The sequence below is a fragment of the Sapajus apella genome, unplaced genomic scaffold (assembly GCF_009761245.1).
Source record: "Sapajus apella isolate SASKATOON/1434 unplaced genomic scaffold, GSC_monkey_1.0 scaffold10, whole genome shotgun sequence".
NCBI classification, from domain to species: domain Eukaryota; kingdom Metazoa; phylum Chordata; class Mammalia; order Primates; family Cebidae; genus Sapajus; species Sapajus apella.
Window position 1 is genome coordinate 35726783 of NW_022436950.1, and position 21674 is coordinate 35748456.

At 38.5% G+C, this 21674-nt stretch overlaps 1 protein-coding gene across 1 annotated transcript in view; it reads left to right on the plus strand.

The window, feature by feature from the left end:
- Positions 1-21674, plus strand: part of RAPH1 (Ras association (RalGDS/AF-6) and pleckstrin homology domains 1) — a 93814-nt gene that overhangs the window by 17329 nt on the left and 54811 nt on the right. Inside the window, exons 2-3 of the mRNA XM_032278804.1 lie at positions 17127-17249; positions 21092-21197. Of these exons, the coding sequence (XP_032134695.1) occupies positions 17127-17249; positions 21092-21197 (229 nt within the window). The remainder of the gene's footprint in view (positions 1-17126; positions 17250-21091; positions 21198-21674) is intronic.

Genomic DNA, 21674 nt, shown 5'->3' on the forward strand with positions numbered 1-21674 from the left:
TTTATATGCTTGTTCCTGTGTAGGTAAGATCATGGAGCTACTCAGAGTTTGAGTTGGGATTCCAACTCAAGTGGTCTAATAACCAGACAGCCCCAGTTCTTAGCAGAATGAAGTTCATTTTCTTCAACTGGCAGTGCATACCAAACAGTGACACAATAAAAGACACCAAGTTAGCCATTTCTGCCAGTTTAGCTATCTGTGGAATGATACAGTGTAACCAGAATGTCTTCATTGTAGCATATTGTGGATATGAGGCCATTCATGTCAACCTTTTAGCTGTGATCAAAAACAGGGCACTAAACTTGAAACTGCCTGACCATTATTAGTTTTAGCCAATGTGGCAAGATTAGAATCACTGATATTTTGAAAACTCCCTTCTCTTTTTACACAGCATACTGTCTAACCAGAACTTGCAATGGCTATGTACTGTTAATGGCTTTTTAAATTGTAGATTAGTGAAATTACAGGTTTTTAAAGATTTGCTTAAATTTTATTGAGAGGTTAATAAGATAATTATAAGTAACTATAAAATATTTTTAGTCTTTTCTTTGATACTGTGAACATAAGTTTCCTCATTATAATATGATGGAGATGATACCATCCACTTTCCTACTTTTTCAAAACTGGAGTACTATACTCTTAGTTCCCCTCAGAGTGTATGTACACATGCATACAGGGTTGGGGGTTGGGAGGGAAAGATTGGGAATGCAAAACCACATAATAAATATGGCAATATTATTCTGAAGCTTTAGTTTTAAACACTTTATATTCTAATTTGTATTATATGAAGCAGAATGTGGAATTGATGTGGATTTTTAAGATTGTTAAATGAAAAGCAAATTTTAGATGTGCAACACGCCCACCCTAGGGGGATATTTCTCATTGTGTCACTGGTAGCTACCCTTTAAGCTTCCTGGAATCCATATTTTGTTGTACACTAAGTCAAATTTAATTCTCTCTCATAACCATGACCATATTAACTATTCAAACAAGTGAATACACTGAGAGTAAAACCAAAAATACAAAAACAAAACAAAACAAAACCCTACAAGTATTAAGTTAGAAGTCAAAGCACTCTAAACAATTTCTTTTTTTAATTTTTTGAGATGGAGTCTCGCTCTGTCACCCAGGCTGGAGTGCAGTGGCACTGTGCCGGGTTACTGCAAACTCCCCTCTCCGGTTCAAGCAGTTCTCCTGCCTCAGCCTCCCGAGTAGCTGGAATTACAGACACCTGCTATCATACCCGGCTAATTTTTGTATTTTTTTAGTAGAGACGGAGTTTCACCATGTTGGCCAGATTGGTCACAAACTCCTGACCTCAGGTGATCCACCTTCCTTGGCCTCCTAAAGTGCTGGGATTACAGGCGTGAGCTACCATGCCCAGCCACTCGAAGCAGTTTCTAAACTCCTGAGACTTCATTTGAACTAGGGCAAATCAGAGATAGCAGTGGCTAGGTTTGGACTGTGGAGGTGGGGCTGGGTTTGGACTGTGAAGGTGAGAAAGCCGGCTCCCTAAACTCTTCCCTTTCTTAAGTAATATGAGTAAAAGAATAGCTGGCAGCAGATACCTTACTCTGGAATTGAGATTAGAGAGAGGTCCAGGTGTGATAGCTCACACCTACAATCCCAGCACTTTGGGAGGCCAAGGCAGGTGATCACTTGAGGCCAGGAGTTTGAGACCAGCCTGGCCAACATGGTGAAACTTGTCTCTATTAAAAATACAAAAATAAGCCAGGTCTGGTGGCGGATCTGTAATCCCAGCTACTCTGGAGGCCGAGGCAGGAGAATCACTTGAACCTGGGAGGTGGTGGGTGCAGTGAGCTGAGATCATGCCACTGCACTCTAGCCTGGGCGACAGACGTGGCTGACTGCAACCTCCGCCTCCCAGGCTCAAGCTGTTCTCCTGCCTTGGCCTCCTGAGTAGCTGGGATTATAGGTGTCCACCACCACGCCCGGCTAATTTTTGTATTTTTAGTAGAGAGGGTGTTTCACCACGTTGGCCAGGCTGCTTGAACCCCTTACCTCAAGTGACCCATCCACCTCAGCCTCCCAAAGTGGTAGGGTTTATAGGCATGAGCCATTGTGCCCGTCCTGAGACTTGGAAAACAAAACAAAACAAAAGATTGGAGAGAAAAGATTGATAAATAGGAAGAAATTGAGAGGGAAGTCAGTAATTAAATAGTAGAAATTCAGACAAGAATGGGTTGGAGGAGTGGAGGAAATCTTTGGTATCAACTAGTTCATCTATTTCTCTCCCTTCCCCCCCCCTCCACTTTTTTTTTCAGATTAAGAAAATGAGAGCTAAAGATTTAAATGATTTAACCCAAAGTTCTAGCTGGTTAGTGGCAGAGTTAAGACAAGAATTTCAGATCTCCTGACTCCTTGTTTAGTCCTAGATAACTAGGGAGATCTGGCAAACTGTTTCTTAAACTAACCTTTCAGTTGTGTAAGATAATGAAAGTGTGTTTTTACTCATTCAAACTTAGAACATAAAAATGAAAGACTTACCTATTTGAGATTTCTTACTAACCAGAATTTGTGTTAAAATGTTAAGGGATGTTTAGCATGTATTGTTTAAATACCCAACAAACTCATTCCAAAAATTCCAGTAACTTTTTAGACTATTCTTGTCACCCAAGGCAATTTTTGACTGTTAAATCCTATCTGTTTCCATTTGTGTCTCATTAATGTTCATTTCTGGTTGGATTTCTTACTCCCGCTGGAATAAAATGTTAGGGCATACAAACCTGGAGGGAGAATTTCTGTATTTTTGTTTTTGTTTTTGAGACAGAGTCTTGCTCTGTTGCCCAGGCTGGAGTGCAGTGGCGCAATATCGGCTCACTGCAATCTCTGCCTCCCAGGTTCATGCAGTTCTCCTGCCTCAGCCTCCCAAATAGCTAGGACCACAGGCGTGCACCACCATACCTGGCTAAATTATGTATTTTTAGTAGAGATAGGGTTTCATCATGTTGGCCAGGCTGGTCTCAAACTTCTGACCTCAAGCGATCCGCCGGCTTGGGCCTCCCAAAATGTTGCGGTTATAGATTTGAGCCACCATGCCCGGCCCATATTCTGCTTAATTACTATTATTACTTTTTTTTTTTTTTTTTTTTTTTGAGACAGACTCTCGCCCTGTTGCCCAGGCTGGAATGCAGTGGTGTGATCTCGGCGCACTGCAACCTCCACCTCCCGGGTTCAGGTGATTTTCCTGCCTCAGCCTCCCAAGTAGCTGGACTACAGGTGCACGCCATTACACCCAGATAAATTTCTTTGCATTTTTAGTAGAGACAATGTTTCACCATGTTGGCCGGGATCGTCTTGATATCTTGACCTTGTGATCCACCCGCCTTGGCCTCCCAAAGTGCTGTGAATATAGGTGTGAGCCACCACACCAGCAGATTCTTAAAGTCTCTTTTAGCAACTGTGTGGATTTTGGTTTTTCATATGTCGGAATTGGGAGTAGCTTTTTTAATGGATGCTGAAAGAGAATTCATGGATTAAAATGGGGAGACAGCAAAGATATGAAAAATGGAAATGTAAAGTAGGTAAGAGAATTTGGAATGAAACCTTGGAAGAGAAAAGGAGATGAAAGAAGTTGAGAAGACAGACATTATGACAAATGTACGGATAATTATACTTTGAATAGATTCCTTGTCTAGAACTGGTTTGAGTTAGGTTTCTTTCAGGTGCAAGAACCCTTACTAATAGTCATGTGTTAATTTTTACTAGAGAGTCATTATTAACACAGCTGTTGAATCAAATCATATGCCTTGAAATAGCCTTATAGAAATATTATTAAAATATTCTTCTGAAGCTAAAGTGCAATGCAGAATTTGCTGATTTTTTTTAATCATTCCTCTATCGATAGGAAAATTAATTTTGGAATGTGTTGGTTTGTTTTGATTAATATTTCTTTAAATTAGAACCAGATAAATTGGTCACTATTTTTTTTTTTAAAGAAATATACATTTAGCTTTGAGTCATCTTAAATTAGAAATATACGACAGAAAAAAAGTCAAAATTTGGATCAAGAAAGAATGTATTTCTGTGGTAGTTGCTCTGGGGTGAAAAATGAGAACTCTGTGGCCTGTCTCTTTCCAGAGCTTGCAATCTAGTTGGGTGTGGAGGGTGATAAGGCAAGTGCACAAACCACCGCATAATACAAAGCTGATTAGCTATAAATGCCATAGAGAGGTACAAAGTTCATGGACTTCTCAGAGGAAGTGGTATCTAACTCTTCTCTTGTTTAGCACAGCACTTAAACTTTTAGGTTTTTTTTTTTTAATTGAGATATAATACATAATATTTACTCTTTTTTAAAATTTATTTTTAACAGAGACAGAATCTTGCTATGTTGCCCAGGCTGGTTTCAAACTCCTGGGCTCAAGCAATCCTCCTGCCCCTGCCTCCCAAACATTTACCCTTTTAAAGTGTACACTCAGTGAGTTTTATTATATTCACAAAGTCATGCGACCTTCACCACTATCTAATTCCAGAATAAACTTGAAAAAAAAATTTTGTCTTTTTAGCTGAGGTGTGCTGTCACAGTTCTCAGACCTCACCACTCCCTATTGGTTTATATGTGACGAGTACCACCAGTATGTATATTGGCTGCCTGACCCCTGCAGGCATTTGGGCTCGCATCCCAGACTTGAGAGTTATTTTTCTAGTTTCAGTGACCCTGGAAGAAAATGTCTAAATTGCCTGGGGAATGCCACCCTGGAGGATACCGTCTGCTGTCCTGCAGAGCATCCTTTTTCCCATTTCTATTCTTTTAGCCCTCTGGCCTCTTTATGAATGGTCCTTACCTCTACTACAGCCTTTGGTAAGAGATGACTTCTTATTACCCTCAAGAGGACTTCTTTAGTATAAAATCCCCTAAAAAAAAAAAAAAAAATCCAAACTCTTTGTTTACAAATCCTTGCATGATCTGCTCCTTCCCAAATCTGTACCCTCTATCTGAAGTACTCTTCTCTCTGATCTTTGCATGTCTGATTCTTTCTTGTCATTAGTATCTCAGCTTAAATATCACAACTCAGGCTTGCTCTGTTGATCAAATCCAAAGCAGCTACCTACTCGTTATCCTCACCCTAATTATCACCATACTTGTCACTTTTTTTTTTTCTTTTTTTGAGACACAGTCTTGCTCTGTCTCCAGGCTGGAGTGCAGTGGCATGATCTTGGCTCACTGCAACGTCTGCCTCCCAGGTTCAAGCGTATCCCCTGCCTCAGCCTCACAAGTAGTTGGGAAAACAGGCGTGCACCACCATGCCCGGCTAGCTCTTTGTGTTTTAGTGGAGACGGGGTTTCACCATGCTGGCCAAGATGGTCTCGATCTCCTGGCCTTTTGATCCCTTCTCCTCGGCCTCCTAAAGTGTTGGGATTACAGGTGTGAGCCTGGCCATCACTATCTTTTTTGTTGTTTTATATTTGTCTCCCTTGACTAGAATGTAAGTTCAATGTCAACAGGTCCCTCACTGTCATATTTATAGCTGTATCCTGAACTTCTAGACCAGTGAGTGTTTGGCATGTGGTATGTACCACCATGCCCAGCTAATTTTTGTAGAGACAGGGTTTCACCATGTTGGCCAGGATGGTTTCAATCTGTTGACCTCATGATCCGCCCACCCCTGCCTCCTAAAGTGCTGGGATTACAGGCATGCACCACTGTGCCCAGCCTACAATTTTCTTTATTTTTTTTTTAAGAGATGAGGTCTTGCCATGTTGCCTAGGCTGGTCTCAAACTTCTGGGCTCAAGCAATCTGCCCACCTTGGCTTCCCAAAGTGCTGGGATTACAGGTGTGAGCCACCATGCCTGGCCATACAAATTCATTTTTAAAACTTCCCAGACACTTTATTAAATACCCAGTCTCCATTTGGGCAATTTATAAATGATAGCACTTTGTTCATAGCGAACTAAAGGTCCTGTGTTAAAATAATGTAGTTGTAGATCATGAGAGAAACAAACCAAACATACCAGGCACTGCCCCATCTGATAAGTAATCCCCTACAGTTTTCTTTCCATTTTACATTATGAGTGTCCTACTTCTTTCCTTTTCCTTCTCTGTTCCGACTTCCTCCATCCTCCTTTTGATGAATCCTCTTCCTCTTTTTGTGCATTACTAAATTTAACATTTTTGTTTGTTTGTTTCTCTTGTCTGATTTAGGTTTCCTTCCTCTTGCTTTTGTTTTGCAATAGTTGTAACTTGCACAGTTGGGGGTACTCCTTGAACATGGAAGTGTTCATCCCCCTCCTGCCCCTTTCTCTAGTGTATGTTTTTCTTTAGAATTATTTTTCAGGTTAGAACAGCATAGAAGGTGTTTCTAAAACCATTTTTGTGAGAAAGCTACTGAAACATAACTGGACATAAAGAACTAAAATTTATTTGTAAATTAATAACTGTGAGAGGAAGCATGGGACTGTGGTAATGGAAGAGGAGTAATTGGGGTGTATTAATGATGGATCCTCATGCTGCCTAATTTCCTTATGGTTTTAAGGAGTACTCATTCTAGTACTCATTTAAGGAGTCCACATTTGCCTTTAACCAAATTGTAGTTATACAAAATGGCATTACTTATTGTCTTGCGAGAGTTCCCAGTAATTATTAAACAACATAGTTGTTTATACTTTATTTGTTAAACTTAAGTGGGTATAAGCAATACCCTGGGTAACTTGTTGAAAATAGCCCATCCTCTTGACATTAGTATTCAGTAGATCTTGGGTGGGCCATTTTAAAACTGACTTTAAAAGATGCACCCAGGTAATTTTGATGCAGGTCATCAACAAACCACAATTGGAATAACTTTGCCCTGAGGATAAAGTTCAAAGTTTTTGGTATGGCTTAGGATTTTGCCCCTTCCTCCACTCTAGCCTTATTTTCCATGTGTCTATACCACCCATCTTATGCTTCAGAAATGCTAAGTCACTTCGAGTTCTAACATGTCTTTCTTACACCTTTATACCATTGTATATGTTGGTTCCTCTGCCTAAAAACATTCTCCTTTTTCTTACACATTCACTCTTTAGGTCTTCACTGAAGCATCACCATGTTCCTCTCTTCTCAAACTGAGTTAAACTACGCTTACTTAACATACTTCTTTTATAGCACTTTACAGAGTGTTTCATCATTGTTGGTTTCCTTGTCTGTCCCCTACTAGATTATATGTTCCTTGAGGACAGAGATTGTCATGTTCATCTCTGTTCCCCCAGTGTCTGGCATATAGTAGATGTACCATGAATGTTCAATGAAATCAAAGCTTCTCTTGTGTCTTTGGAACATTGAGTGCTCTAGACCCACGGAAATGGCTCTGATAGCACTCTGCTCTCCTGTATCAGAGAGTTTTCATGTGATTTTAAGTATGGAATACTTATTTTTGCAAAAAGCAATTTTTTTAAATTATTAACAGTAAAAAAAAGAGCTCAGTAATAAATATGGCAACCTGACTATATGCCATGTGACATTCTTGCTACTCTAATATGTGATTTGTGTAAGTTGTATATTTGCCCAGGACTTCAATTTTGTGAAGTATCTCTACCTGATATCTGCAGTAGCCTTCTAATGGTCGTTTCCTGCTCTAAAAACTTTGGCCGGGCGCAGTGGCTCACACCTGTAATCCCAACAATTTGGGAGGCCGAGGTGGGCAGATCACCTGAGGTCAGGAGTTTGAGACCAATGTGGCCAACATGGCGAAACCCCGTCTCTTCTAAAAATACAAAATTAGCTGGGTATGGTGGTGCATGCCTGTAGTCCCAGCTACTTGGGAGGCTGAGGCAGGAGAGTCACCTGAACCCAGGAGGCGGAGGTTGCAGTGAGCCAAGATTGCACCATTGCACTCCAGCCTAGGCGGCAAGAGTGAGACTCCATCTCAGAAAAAAAAAAAAAAAAAAAAAGGTTTTTGTTTTGTTTTGTTTTTGTAACAGAGTCTCACGGTCCCTCAGGCTGGAGTGCAGTGGCACAATCTCTGCACACTGCAGCCTTCACCTCCCAGATTCAAAGAATTCTTATGCCTCAGCCTCCTGAGTAGCTGGGATTACAGGCATGTGCCACCACACACCCTAATTTTTTTGTATTTTTATTAGAGATGGGGTTTTGCCATGTTGGCCAGGCTGGTCTTGAACTCCTGGCCTCGAGTGAGCCACCTGCCTCAGCCTCCCAAAGTACTGGATTACAGGCATGTAAAAACTCTATATACAGTTATATTCTTTGATAAAATGCCATTTCTGCCCCTAACCCTTTAATTTCTATGCTTAAGAATCCAGTTGTCAGCCGGGTGCGGTGTCTCACATCTGCAGTCTCAGCACTTTGGGAGACCAAGGCCAGAGGATTGCCTGAGCCTTAGAAGTTCAGGACCAGCCTAGGCAACTGGGAGAAATCCTGTTTCTACAAAAAAGTACAAAAGATTAGCCAGGTGTGGTTGTGCATGCCTGTAGTCCCAGCTACTTGGGGGGCTGAGATAGGAGAATTGCCTGAGCCTAGACGTCCAGGCTTCATTGAGATGTGTTAGTACCACTGCACTCCAGCCCAGGTGACCACATCACTTAAAAAGAGAATCCAGTTGCTTCAGGCAAAAAAAAAAAAAAATAGGCTTGGCTTTCAAGGTCGCACTTTAGTTCTCTTTAAGTCAATCTCATGACATTCTCACAAATATACACTTTGTCCTTTGCCCTTTATAATTGCCCTATATGTAAAGTATTTGATCAAATTTTTAAGCCCTAATGGAAGCTCAACCTTCTTGATAATCACCATTTAGTTTTACAATGAGGATATCAAATAGTAACCAAAATATCTCCTGAGAGGAAGGTTAATAGGAAAATAGGCTTGAATAAATAACTTCCTGGAAAATTTAGCAGGAATAATATTGTTTCATACAAAAGTGTGCTGAATAGATAGCTTCATTATGCGTAGTGGAGCTTACTTTATACAGGTTTTAACCTGTAATAATTGGGCACAATTATTTACTGTTAATGGTAAAATGAAACCAACCAGTGTGTAAGCAATGGTAGATCATTCTCCCATTATTTCTATTTTTCATGAATAGAGTACATGTAAATGAGTTTAAAATAGTAAATCATTATTAGCTATATTCTGTGATTTTTCTGTAAAGTGGTTTCAAAATAATAAAGATTAAACTAAGCCTTCTTATCAGCTGAGTCTTAATCCTTCCTTGTAGTTTTCCTAGTTGGATGTTTGCTAGACATCACTACTCTGTCTTCAAAACAGAATCTCACTAGTGTTCGTGGATGTTACCACCACCCACTTAACTGAAACCAGAAATCTAGGCATTATCCTTGATTTCTCTTTTCTTTGCCCTCTTCCCCCCATTTAGTTTTTTATTAAGTTCTTTTGGCTTTACTGCAGAAAAGTATCCTGAGTTTGGCCATATTACTTCATTTCATCTCAGAGAGAGACAATATTATACAATAGTTAAGAATCTGGCTAGTGGTGGTAACTGTCCTAAATTTGAATTCTGCCTCTGCAGCCATGGCAAACTATGTACCTTCTCTGTGTCATCAGTAAATGGCTTAATACTACCTACTTTATAGGGTTATTTTGAGGATTGAATGAATTAATACATGTGCTACACTTGAAATAATGCCAGATCCATATTTACTCAATCAATACTAGCTATCATCATCATCATCTTCAACTCCGTTGTTCATCTTCATTAACTTAGTTGAGGTCTTTGTCATTTCTCAATAGGACCATTGCATTAGTCTTCTTGATCTCATCTAGTTCTTTCCATCCTTACAGTCTGTTCACCATAAAGCAATTTGATCTTTCTAAAAAACATTAATACCGTTATACCAAGATCCTGCTTATACATAAAGAAAGGACATAGAATAAAACCCTAACAGTTTTAGTAAACTTACTCTGTTCTCTGTCTGCCTCTCTGACTTCAGATTCTACCACTCTTTTACTAGGTCTCTGGGGCTCCAGCCATAGTATAGTCTTTCCTTGCATTGAATGCCCGTGGCTTATTCCTACCTTCGTCTTTGCTTGTTTTCTCTGCCCATTCTTCCTTAGATTTCTATAGCTGACTCTCTGTCATTTTTCATGCCAACAGACTAAGGATCCACTAGGAAAGGGACTTTATCTAACTTGTTTTGTTGTTTTATTCTTATTACCCAGAATGGTGGCTGGCCTGTGGTAGCTACATAGTAAATATTTGTTGAATGAATGAATAAAAAGTGTGGGTTGTTTTATTTTGTTTTGTCTTAGCATCCCTAAAAACTATGCACATGGTGGCTGCTAAAAGCACCTATTTGGAAGGTAGTTTGAAAACCAGTGATAACAGAACAAGTCACGCACTTGGGTTCAGAATTCTTAACACTGTTGTCGACTAGATGTGAGGCTTGGGAAAAATTACCTAATCTCTCTTAGTCTAATTTTCTTCATTTATAAATGAGTAACAACTGCCTCAGAGTTACTGTGAGATTAAATGAGTTCCTTATAAAGGACCTGGTCTTGAGGAATAGCACACTGTTAATGTTTATTTCAGTCCTTTATTATATTGATTTTTTGTGTGGATTTTGGCCATACTAGCTCTTTTGAGACCTTTCAAAAAATGTGCATCCTTTATATATTTATATATCTAACTATATGTGTATGTTAGATACTCATTTATTCAGCAGATATTTAATGACACCTACTATGAGCCAGGCACCATAAGCATTGTAGATACAGAAGGAAACCAAAGTCCTTGCTCTTATGGAGCTTTCCTTCTAGTGGAAGAAGAGAGATGATGTGACAGATGGTGATAAGTGCTGCGAAGAAAAATAAAACCAAACAAGAGACCAGAAGTATTAAGGAAGGCGTACTCTGATAGAATGGTCATTTAAGCAGACTTGGATGAGTGAGCCATGCAGCTATCTGGAGGAGAGAGTTCTAGTTAAAGGATCTGGCATTGAAAATATTGGACATTAGAGCAAGTCTTTGTTCCAAGGATTAGCAAGCAGGACAGTGTTGCTAGAAGTGGGGAGGTGGGGAAGGGGAGGGTGGTAAGAGAGGTCCCTGAAGTTAGGATTGGACAAGCCATTGTCAATCTGTGAATGACTTTGGATTTAATTCTATCTTCAGTATATCTGTGCTTTGAGGAGTAAACTTTATTTGTGGTAGGATACATTTACTCTTTCAGGACATAGTTTTGCTTACATGTAATGGAGCCAGGAATTTAAGTAAAACTTCAATATATTCCCCCACAAAGTACCTAACCTTATAATCATAGAGTAATTTAACAGGATTTGTTTTAGTATGCATTATAGTTTCCTTGGGCCTATTTTTGGATATCATTAAGGAAGAGCATTTTGTTCGAAGCTATCCATTTTAAAATCCGAATTATTATTTTTTAAATGATTTATAAATTCTGTTTTCCTTAATTTTTCTTATCTTTGACTGGAGGGACAGTTGACTGTTGGATTATTTTCTGATGTCATTGTTTCTAGTAGTGGCATTATGTTTAGAAAATTCAGGTTAAGAATTGTGTTATTTGGTGATGTGTAACAATTATAATGCAAATGATTTTTAGGATGGGTAGGGTGTGGATGTCAAGGAGTTGGCAAGCAGGAATGCATTTCTCTACTACTAGATTTGCTGACCCAAGACGGTGCCAAGCCTATAAAAATAGGTCTAGGGGCACCTTATTTGATGTATATGGCTAATGGAAATTATGCTTTATTGGGGAATCGGAGAATTAGATTCATCAGCGTCAGCATTTACAGAATGGAGAGTGTGTTTTAGAGTGAATTCTTTAAGAAATATTGTGGAACCTACTTTTTTTGGTAAAGTTTCGTAAGTTTCTTAAGATTTTTTTTGTGTTTTCTTTTTCTGAGATGGAGTTTCACTTGTCACCCAGGCTGGAGTGCAGTGGCACAATCTTGGCTCACTGCAACCTTCACCTCCCGGGTTCAAGTGATTCTCCTGCCTCGGCCTCCTGAGTAGCAGGGATTACAGGTGCCTGCCACGATGCCCAACTAATTTTTTGTATTTTTAGTAGAAACGGGGGTCTCACTGTGTTGGACAGGCTAGTCTCGAACTCCTGACATTAGGTGATCCATCCACCTCGACCTCCCAAAGTGCTGGGATTACAGGTGTGAGCCACTGCACCCGGCCATTTTTTTTTTTAATTAATCCATGTGGGGACAAATCGAAAAAAGAACAGAACTGGCAAAAGTAACATAAATGGTTAATGTTTAGTAGTTACTTCAGAATTTCGGTTAATTTTATGTTTCTCTGTCATTGTTCTGTAGCCTTATTTTCCTTTACTTAAGTCTGCAGTAGTGTAGATAAAAACAAAACTATAAATGAAAATATTTAAAGGGATTTTGAAAACCCAAATAGCTTGTTTGAATAGTAGAAAAAAAGTTTAAAAAACGCTAGCTTTGGATGCAGAGTCTGTACAGTCACGTGTCATTTAATGATGAAGATATTTTCTGAGAAATGCTTCATTAAGCAATTTCATTGTTGTGCCAGCATGAAAGATTGTACTTATACAAACCTTTAGGTGGTATAGCCTACTGCACACCTAGGCTATAGAGTATAGCCTATTACTCCTGCGCAACAACTTATACAGCATGTTACTGTACTGAATACTGTAGACAGTAGTAATACAATGGTATCTAAACTTAGAAAAGGTACAGTAAAAATATTTATGGGACCACCATTGTATAAGCAGTCTGTCATTGATTTGTACATTATGAGCACATGACTGTAGTTGTCTTTGGCTCCATTGTAATGTAAAATAATTCTTCATTTTGAACTATTTTATATGTGCCCTATAAAATTATTTTCTTGTTGTTTTATTTTTTCCAGTATGGCATTTTCTTATGGGCAGTTACACTCTGTTCTCAGAAGAGAAGTCCAGGATTTAAACCTCTTTTTTTTTTTTTTTTTTTTTAAATCATTAAAAAAAATTTGAGCTCTCGGTTTAAATGATATCCAGTGTGGAAGCCCTATCTGTAAGATGACTGAAATCAAAGGTGTTTGAAGCAGCAGACTTGGAATGCTGTCCTCTCAGCCCTTCTCCAAGAACACTTAGAGCTCGCTACCTTCTCTCATTAGCTTTCCTTGTTTATGAAATAGAAGTGATATAATAGCCTACCTATCACAATGGTTAATGGAGGCCTATGACTAATATTCTCTCCCTGCCTTCTTTGACTATAACTTCCTCATAGGGTGTGTTAATGATATTCATACATCACAGATTTTCCAGATGATGAGTCACCTAGAAAAATATTCTATCATGTGACCAAATTTTTACTGTGGAGAATATAGTCACCATAAACCCAGTGCTTTGTGTATTATTGCCTAAAATACTCATTAAAGTTACTAAAGCTGCTGTCTCTGCCAATAGTGATGTAATGGTATCTGTTAGACAACAATGCTGCAGGCCCAATTGTTTTAAATGTACTTAAGAGAGGTGGGGTGTGGTGGCTCATGCCTGTAATCCCAGCACTTTGGGAGGCAGAGGTGGGTGGATCACCTGAGGTCAGGAATTGGAGAGCAGCCTGACCAACATGGAGAAACTCTGTCTCTACTAAAAATGCACAATTAGCTGGGAGTGGTGATACATGCCTGTAATCCCAGCTACTCGGGAGGTTGAGGCAGGAGAATCACTTGAACCTGGGAGGTGGAAGTTGCAGTGAGCCAAGATTGTGCCATTGCACTCCAGACTGAGCAATGAGATAGAAACTCTTTTTTTTTTTTTAACAAAAAGTACTTAAAAGCTACAAAATGTAACTAAGAATAAGTATTACTATCTCAAAGCAGAATTCCTTCTAGGATATTTTCTGGGTTACTCCAATGTATTCAGTTTCAAAGATTAGGGAGTAAAAGCAAGTATATTCCAGATTATGCTTATTAACCCTTTTTATGAAGACTGGCTATTACTGCTCCTGAGTGTTCTCAAACTAGCAGTTATTTGAGTAATTAAGTCATCTGGTCAGATGATGTTTTTCTTTTCACTAACATTTTATGTTTTCATAGGTAGATCACTTAATGAACTCTGATACCAAGTTTCTATTGAGATTGATCTATAAATTAGATAGTAATGAATAAAATCTTAGAAATATTGTCACAAATTATAAAAACTAAACCTTTTTAAGAATCTGATTTATGAATTGGGACATTGGTAGATCCCTTTTTCATTTGCCAGGGTAGAATGGCCTGATTTATATATGATTAGAGTGAAAAAAAGATTAAGAAATGGAGGCTGGGTGTGGTGGCTCACGCCTGTAATCCCTACACTTTGGGAGCCTGAGGCTGGTGGATCACAGGATCAGGAGTTTGAGACAATCCCGGCTAACATGGTGAAATCCCGTCTCTACTAAAAATACAAAAATTAGCTGGGTGTGGTGGTGGGTGCCTGTAATTCCAGCTACTTAGGAGACTGAGGCAGGAGAATCATTTGAACTCAGGAGGCGGAGGCTGCAGTGAGCTGAGATTGCATCATTGTACTCCAGCATGGGCAACAGGATGATACTCCATCTCAAAAAAAAAAAAAAAAAAAAAAATGGAAATTACCGGTTTCTATTAGAGATATTAATTAGCTGTGGTTCTTCCCAGTATTAGGAGAATTAGAAAATTATTTCCTTTAAATGATTAAATGAGATATGATCTTATTTTCAGCATCTGAAAACTAAGTTCAGTTTAATTTTGCAACGTTATTTGACCCTTTCTGCAAAATTTTATATGGTGAAATAAGATTGAAAATTTAACTTCATGGCCGGGTTTGGTGGCGCACACCTGTAATCCCAGCACTTTGGGAGGCTGAGGCAGGTGGATCACGAGGCCAGGAGTTCAAGACCAGCCTGGCCAAGATGGTGAAACCCTGTATCTACTAAAAATACAAAAAATTAGTGGGGCGTGGTGACATGCGCCTGTAGTCCCAGCTACTCGGGAGGCTGAGGCAGGAGAATCACTTGAACCAGGAGGCAGAGGTTGCAGTGAGCCAAGGTCGCGCCACTGCACTCCAGCCTGGGTGACAGAGTGAGACTCTGTTTCAAAAAAAAAGAAGAAAGAAAGAAAGAAGAAAGAAAAGAAAGAGAGAAAGAAAGAAAATTTAACTTCAAGACACCTTATCAGATAGATTCCTTACATTGTCTCCTAACCTTTAAGGATCCCATATATAATTTTGTAGATTGCTGCTTCGAAGATATCAGTCCATGTATGCTGCTGCAATAAAATTCCTGAGACTGGGTAATTTATAAGAAAAGAAATTTATTTTCTTACTGTTCTGGAGGCTGGGAAGTACAAGATTAAAGCACCGGCATTTGGCGTTTGGTGAGGGCTTGTTGCTGTTTCCTCCACAGGGAGGATGTGCTCTCACATAGCAGAAGAGTGGAAGAACAAGGTAACCCAGTGCTTCGTGAAACCTCTTTTATAAGATCCTTACTACCATTAATAAGGAAGGAGCCTTTATGGCCTAATCACTTCTTTAAGGCCCCACACATTGGTAGCACTTGAATTTTGGAAGGGACACATCACGCCATGGCATATGTATATCAAGTTTAAAGATTAGGTATATCTTTTTTAATGGTATGCCCCTCTACTATGTAATCTTAGAGGAATTGCTTAAACCAACTGTCAGGCCATATTCCAAATATTGCCTAGATCCACCATAATAAAAATTTGTGTTTTAGAAATGTGAGTCAAGAGTATTTAATGTAACATACAGTGATACTCATTGTGTCCTTGGGACAGAAATTGAAGGAAAAGAGATTGTGGTCAGATAACTTAGGAATATGCTGGTTTTTCTTCTAGAAATAAATTTTTATCAGATTTTAGTCAGTAACTATGATATTATGAAACATAAGATACCTGCCATCAAACCAGGAGTTATAATTTGCTAACTTGAAAAAAAAAATTAATTTGTTTCAAGTTCATGCTAACATGCCTGTCTGATTTTAATTTTAATTTTAGAATATGCTGGCTGGTTTAAGCAAAGCTAATGCTTATTTGAAGATTTCTCAGGGCCTTTAATATTGAAATGTTTGTATTATTGTATTTATATTTTATATCTATATGTTCATCAAATTCGTCAGTCATCGATCTTACATGGTTTTATGTAATTTTTCTTTCCATCTTCCTGAAATAATGTGCAAGTTCCATGTCAGATATCACACTATTTTATTAATGGGAAAAGGGAAATAATTTCTTTTTTCAAGGGACTATATTTGAAAAGTCACCACATCTAGGATTTGGATCTGAATTTAGAAGTTTTCAATTCTGTTTTCTCGTTGGATTTTGTTGGTACTGATGAAGTAAGATAGAGAAGGAAGACAAATGGGATTGAAAGGGAGGGTAGGAGGGTAGAATGGAGAGAGAAACCAAACTAGATTAATATTTTTGTTTTGTCAAATTTTCTCTTAAATACTTGCTAGACTAAGGTTTTGCAGGATACATAACTGTTATCTAAACAGATGTTTACAGAATAAACAGGACAATAGCTTGCTGCATTGAAGTCTTCTGAAATGGCTTCCTTGTGGTATTTGGGTGTCCTAGGATCTAGTAGTGGAGAGAGCTGTTCTACTGTTATACCCTCTGCTGATTGAAAGAAGTGCTCTGTTAATTTTCTTTAGTAATGTTACTTGTGATTCTGGCCATAATCTGATACAGTTGGCTTTTCTTTTACAGTTTCCTAAAAAATTTGAGACTTTATTCTTTGTTTCTACTCACTTGTCATCACTGTCTCCTTTAATGACTTATGATTTTCTTTTAGAATATAATTTCTGGCCAGGGGCAGTGTCTCACACCTGTAATCCCAGCATTTTGGGAGGCCTTGGCAGGCGGATCACGAGGTCATGAGATCGAGACCATGATGAAACCCCGTCTCTACTAAAAATACAAAAAATTAGCTGGGTGTGGTGGCATGCACATGTGATCCCAGCTACTCGGGACGCTGAGGTGGAATAATTGCTTGAGGAGGTTGCAGTGAGCCGAGATTGCACCAGTGTGCTCCAGCCTAGCAACAGAGCAAGACTCCATCTCAAAAAAAAAAAAAGAATATAGTTTCTAGTTTTGAAGATTTGACTCCAGAGGCTTATAATGCATATCAGAGCATATATGGCATAATTTTTCAAGTTAGACCTGTAACTTATTATTCGTTATACACAAATATCTGTATTTCAGATGGAGCAGCTATCAGATGAAGAAATTGATCATGGTGCTGAAGAAGAAGACAGTGACAAAGAAGATCAGGATCTGGACAAAATGTTTGGTGCCTGGCTTGGGGAGCTAGACAGACTCACTCAGGTTGGACATAGTGCTTGAAAAATGGAGGATTTGAAGTCATCATTGTGTTAAAAGTTTAATGTGCAGAAAAGGATATAGATATAAGTTAAATTTTAAAATATTGCTAGAAAGAAAGAAATGTTTAAAGTAGTGACAAGTAGATGAAATCATAAAATCATTCTAGAACAGAAGATGTTAAGATCTATGATTATTTTAAGGATGTTTAAAAAAATACTTGTGAGAAAGGCTCTATTCAGCTAGAGGGGTTACTTAATATATGTTTCATAAATATGAGATTATAGCTAAAAAATTCTAAAGCCTGAAATTCAAAAGTCTAATTTTTAGCAAACCCTGTTACCTTAGTAAATTTGAATACATGTTCACCATAAATAATTTCCTACCATGTAAATATTTTCTATGGCATGATTGCAGAATACTGACAAAATATCATTCTGGGCTGCATTTTAAAACAGTGGCAAAATTTTTTCATTTTGCTTTATTCAATCAAAGAGTGACTTTGTCCTTTAAACTAGCATACTTTTTAGAATGAAAGGATACTGTTGTTATTGCCCCAGTAATACATTATATTCAGTATGTGAAGATGGTTATGTTTATTAAATAAATTTAACTTAATGGCAATGAGAACATTAGAACAAAACTTATTTATCCATAAATAATGTCTTTGGGAAGAACATTTGTGTAAAATTGCATAGGTATGAGATTCCTTAACTAAAGGAAAAGTAAGATGGGCAAGGTGGAAACTAAAGTACTAGCAGCTTATTTCTGTAGCAGTCTAGAATTCAAACTGATAAACTCTTCATGTAATTCTTGCTAGATCATTTTGAAAGGCAGACATCTTTGTGACCATAATCTGTTAATACTGTATTTTGGGGAGAATGTTTTCTTTTTTTGAGACGGAATCTCACTCTGGTCGCCCTGGCTGGAGTACAGTGGTGTGATCTCGGCTCACTGCAACCTCTGCCTCCTGGGTTCAATCAATTCTCCTGCCTCAGCCTCCCAAGTAGCTGGGATTACAGGCATATGCCACCATGCCCAGCTCATTTTTGTATTTTCAGTAGAGACATGGCTTCACCATGTTGGCCAGGCTGATCTCAAACTCCCGACCTCAGCTGATCCACCCACCTCGGGCTCTCAAAGTGCTGGTATTACTGGCATGAGCCATTGTGCCTGGCCAGGGGAGAATATTTTCAATTCCTACTAGGATTTCATAGGGATCATTCCCTTCATCTCTAATCAAAAGTAACATTATTTTTTACCGGACATGTCTTATGTCTGTAGTTGCCAAACCCTTTCTGTTCAATTCTTAATTTATAAAAAGGGTGATTTTTGAGATTATCACTAGGCTATGCAGTTCTATGCTGGAAGAGAAAGAGGAAGCAAAGAAGAAACAGAAAATGATAATGCATGGAGGAAAGTATGCAAGGGCTAGCTGACATGTGGGGTGTTCTTGATTGTGGGGTGGCTTTATTGTCCATACTTGAGAGGAGGGGCCTAAAAGGGAACAGGCAGGTAGGTATTGGTCCAGTGGCTCTGGATGGAGTAGGAACTACATCATGCTCCCCTGAAGAGGGTGTTTCTACTGGTTAGGTACCTTATACTTTCCCCTATATTTTAAGTTGCCTGACATAAAAGTGTGAAGAGGCTGGGCACAGTGGCTCATGCCTGTAATCCCAGCACTTTGGGAGGCCAAAACATGCAGATCACAAGGTCAAGAGATCAAGACCATCCTGGCCAACATGGTGAAATCCCATCTCTACTAAAAATACAAAAACTAGCTGGGCGTGGTGGTGCATGCCTGTAGTTCCAGCTATTCAGGGGGCTAAGGCAGGAGAATCACTTGAACCCGGGAGGTGGAGGTTGCAGTGAGCCGAGATTGCGCCGTTGCACTCCAGCCTAGCGACAGAGCGAGACTCCGCTTAGAAAAAAAAAGTGTGAAGAGCCACTAATGATGTGACTGTTCATTATATAAATCTGTCTTTAGAGAGAAAAAAAAGATTAAAACCATTTCATAGTGTGACTCACTGCTAATGTGTTGCTTTATAACACTTGGGATGTTTTCAAGAAATGTTTGACTTAGGAAATTTGTGGCTAAAACCTCAAGTTTCTTGTTTATTTCATTATTTAGTTCATTAGTGTCATCTGTGCACCTATATCATGTATTCAGTGTAGTGGAATTTTCAACTTAGAATTAAAACAGGTTTAAGTTTTAAAGTTTTAGGTAGTTGATCAGTCTTCTAAAATAGTTCATAAAATTTTGTATGTTTGTGCATTTTTTGCTGGAAGAGAGTTCATAGCTTTCATAAAATTCTCAGCAACCCCTTTAAAAAGGTTAAAAGACTTCATGCCAGGGCAACAGAGCATGACCTTGTCTCAAAAAAAGGAAGACAGCGTTATAAACAAATAGAATATCCAGCATTCTTTTACAATTTGAAGCTTATTCAGTACTTACCTTGGATAGAAAATAAAGCTTTAAAAGACCAGTCCTCATATTTTGTGAATCTATTAAACAATAACTACTGGCCCTTTCTCTGAATTTCTCTTTTGTAAATATCTTTTTTCCTTACTGCAGAAAGGGTAGAGAGGAAAAGAGTATTATTTAAGCTTAAAAGTATAACTTACGAGTCACCCTACCCAAAGTGTACAGTATAATTCAAGGTTTGTCACAGGCACTGTAGCTGGGTTAGTTTGCCCTCATGTTGATAGAGCTGGAGAAAGATAAGAATATTTCATTATTGTTTGAAGTTGTAATCACTTTCCATTAAAAAAAAATTAGTGAATCTTAGGTCTTATTAATTTTAAATTCCAGAACTGTCCCTTATCTTCAGGGTACTTCATAGCAAAGATTGAGGCTTTCCTGGACCTAAACCAAACACTTCTGAGGAAAGAAAGAACAGAACTCTCAAACTCTCTTTATGGTTTCTGTTTCTTTTTCTTTTTTTTTTAAGGCTGGAGTGCAGTGGCAGGATCTCAGCTCACTGCAACCTCCGCCTCCCAGGCTTAAGCGATTCTCCTGCTTCAGCCTCCCAAGTAGCTGGTATTGGAGGTGCCCGCCATTGCACCCAGCTAATTTTTGTATTTTTAGTAGAGACAAGATTTCACCCTGTTGGCCAGCTGATCTGTAACTTCTGACCTCAAGTGATTGGCCCGTCTCAGCCTCCCAAAGTGCTGGGTTTACAGGCGTTGGCCACCGCACCTGGCCTTCTTTCTATTTCTTAGCTTACCATATCCATATTCATATGCCTCACTTATTTTTTAGTGCATGTATATAAAATGAAGCCAGTCACTATACTTAATATATTTGAAAAGATGTTTACTCTGAACTGTGACAGTCTCAGGTGCCTTTAAAAGTAAGCATAGGCCGGGTATGGTAGCTCACGCCTGTAATCCCATCACTTAGGGAGACTGAGATGGACAGATGACTTGAGGCCAGGAGTTCGCAACCAGCTTGGTCAACATGGTGAAAACCCTGTCTCTAGTAAAAATAAAAAATTGGCTGAGCCTGGTGGCACATGCCTATGGTCCCAACTACCTGGGAGGATTGCCTGAACCTGGGAGACAGAGGTTGCAGTGAGCCAAGATTGTGCCATGGCACTTAAGCCTGGGTTATAGGGTGAGATTCGTCTCCAACAAAAAAAAAAAGCATATATCTAAAGATTGAAATAGGTATAACCAAAATAATAATGTCAAAACCAATTATACTTTTCCTTAAGGCTATTAGTTAGGAGAACTTTGGTTTTATTAATTATAGTGTGGTAATTCACTTAATCATAAAAAAAACTTCATCTTTTTTATATTATTGAAACCTGAATTTAATATGACTATTACACTTTCTTTTTATAAAGAGTTTGGATTCTGACAAGCCCACGGAACCAGTAAAAAGATCTCCTCTTCGCCAGGAAACAAACATGGCCAACTTTTCTTACCGCTTCTCCATATACAACTTGAATGGTAAGATGTAATTGGAAAAAAAATGTAAAATAGTATGCTAAGTCATATGATGTAGGAGCAGTACAACTGCAATTCCAAATATAAAAACTAAATATAAAAGCTACATGCATAACCTGACCAAGTTCTTAAATTTCTTGATTTGTGTATTTTATTAATATTACTAATGGAAAATATCACAGCAAAAAGCAAACTAGAACATAACTAAAAGATAGTTGGTTTTATTAATAATTGACAGAGTACATAACCAGATGGAACCCCATAGCAAACTTAATTGCATTGTTTTTTCACTGATTTAAAGTCCAGTGAAATTACTTGTTAGTAATTTTCAAAGCAGCCCCTGTGGTCTTTATTTATTTATTTATTTATTTTTTTTTTTTTTTTTTTTGATATTGTGTTTCACAGTTTTTACCTTGTCACCAGGGCAATGTGCAATGGCGCGATCTCTGCTCCCTTCAACCTCCACCTCCTAGGTTCAGG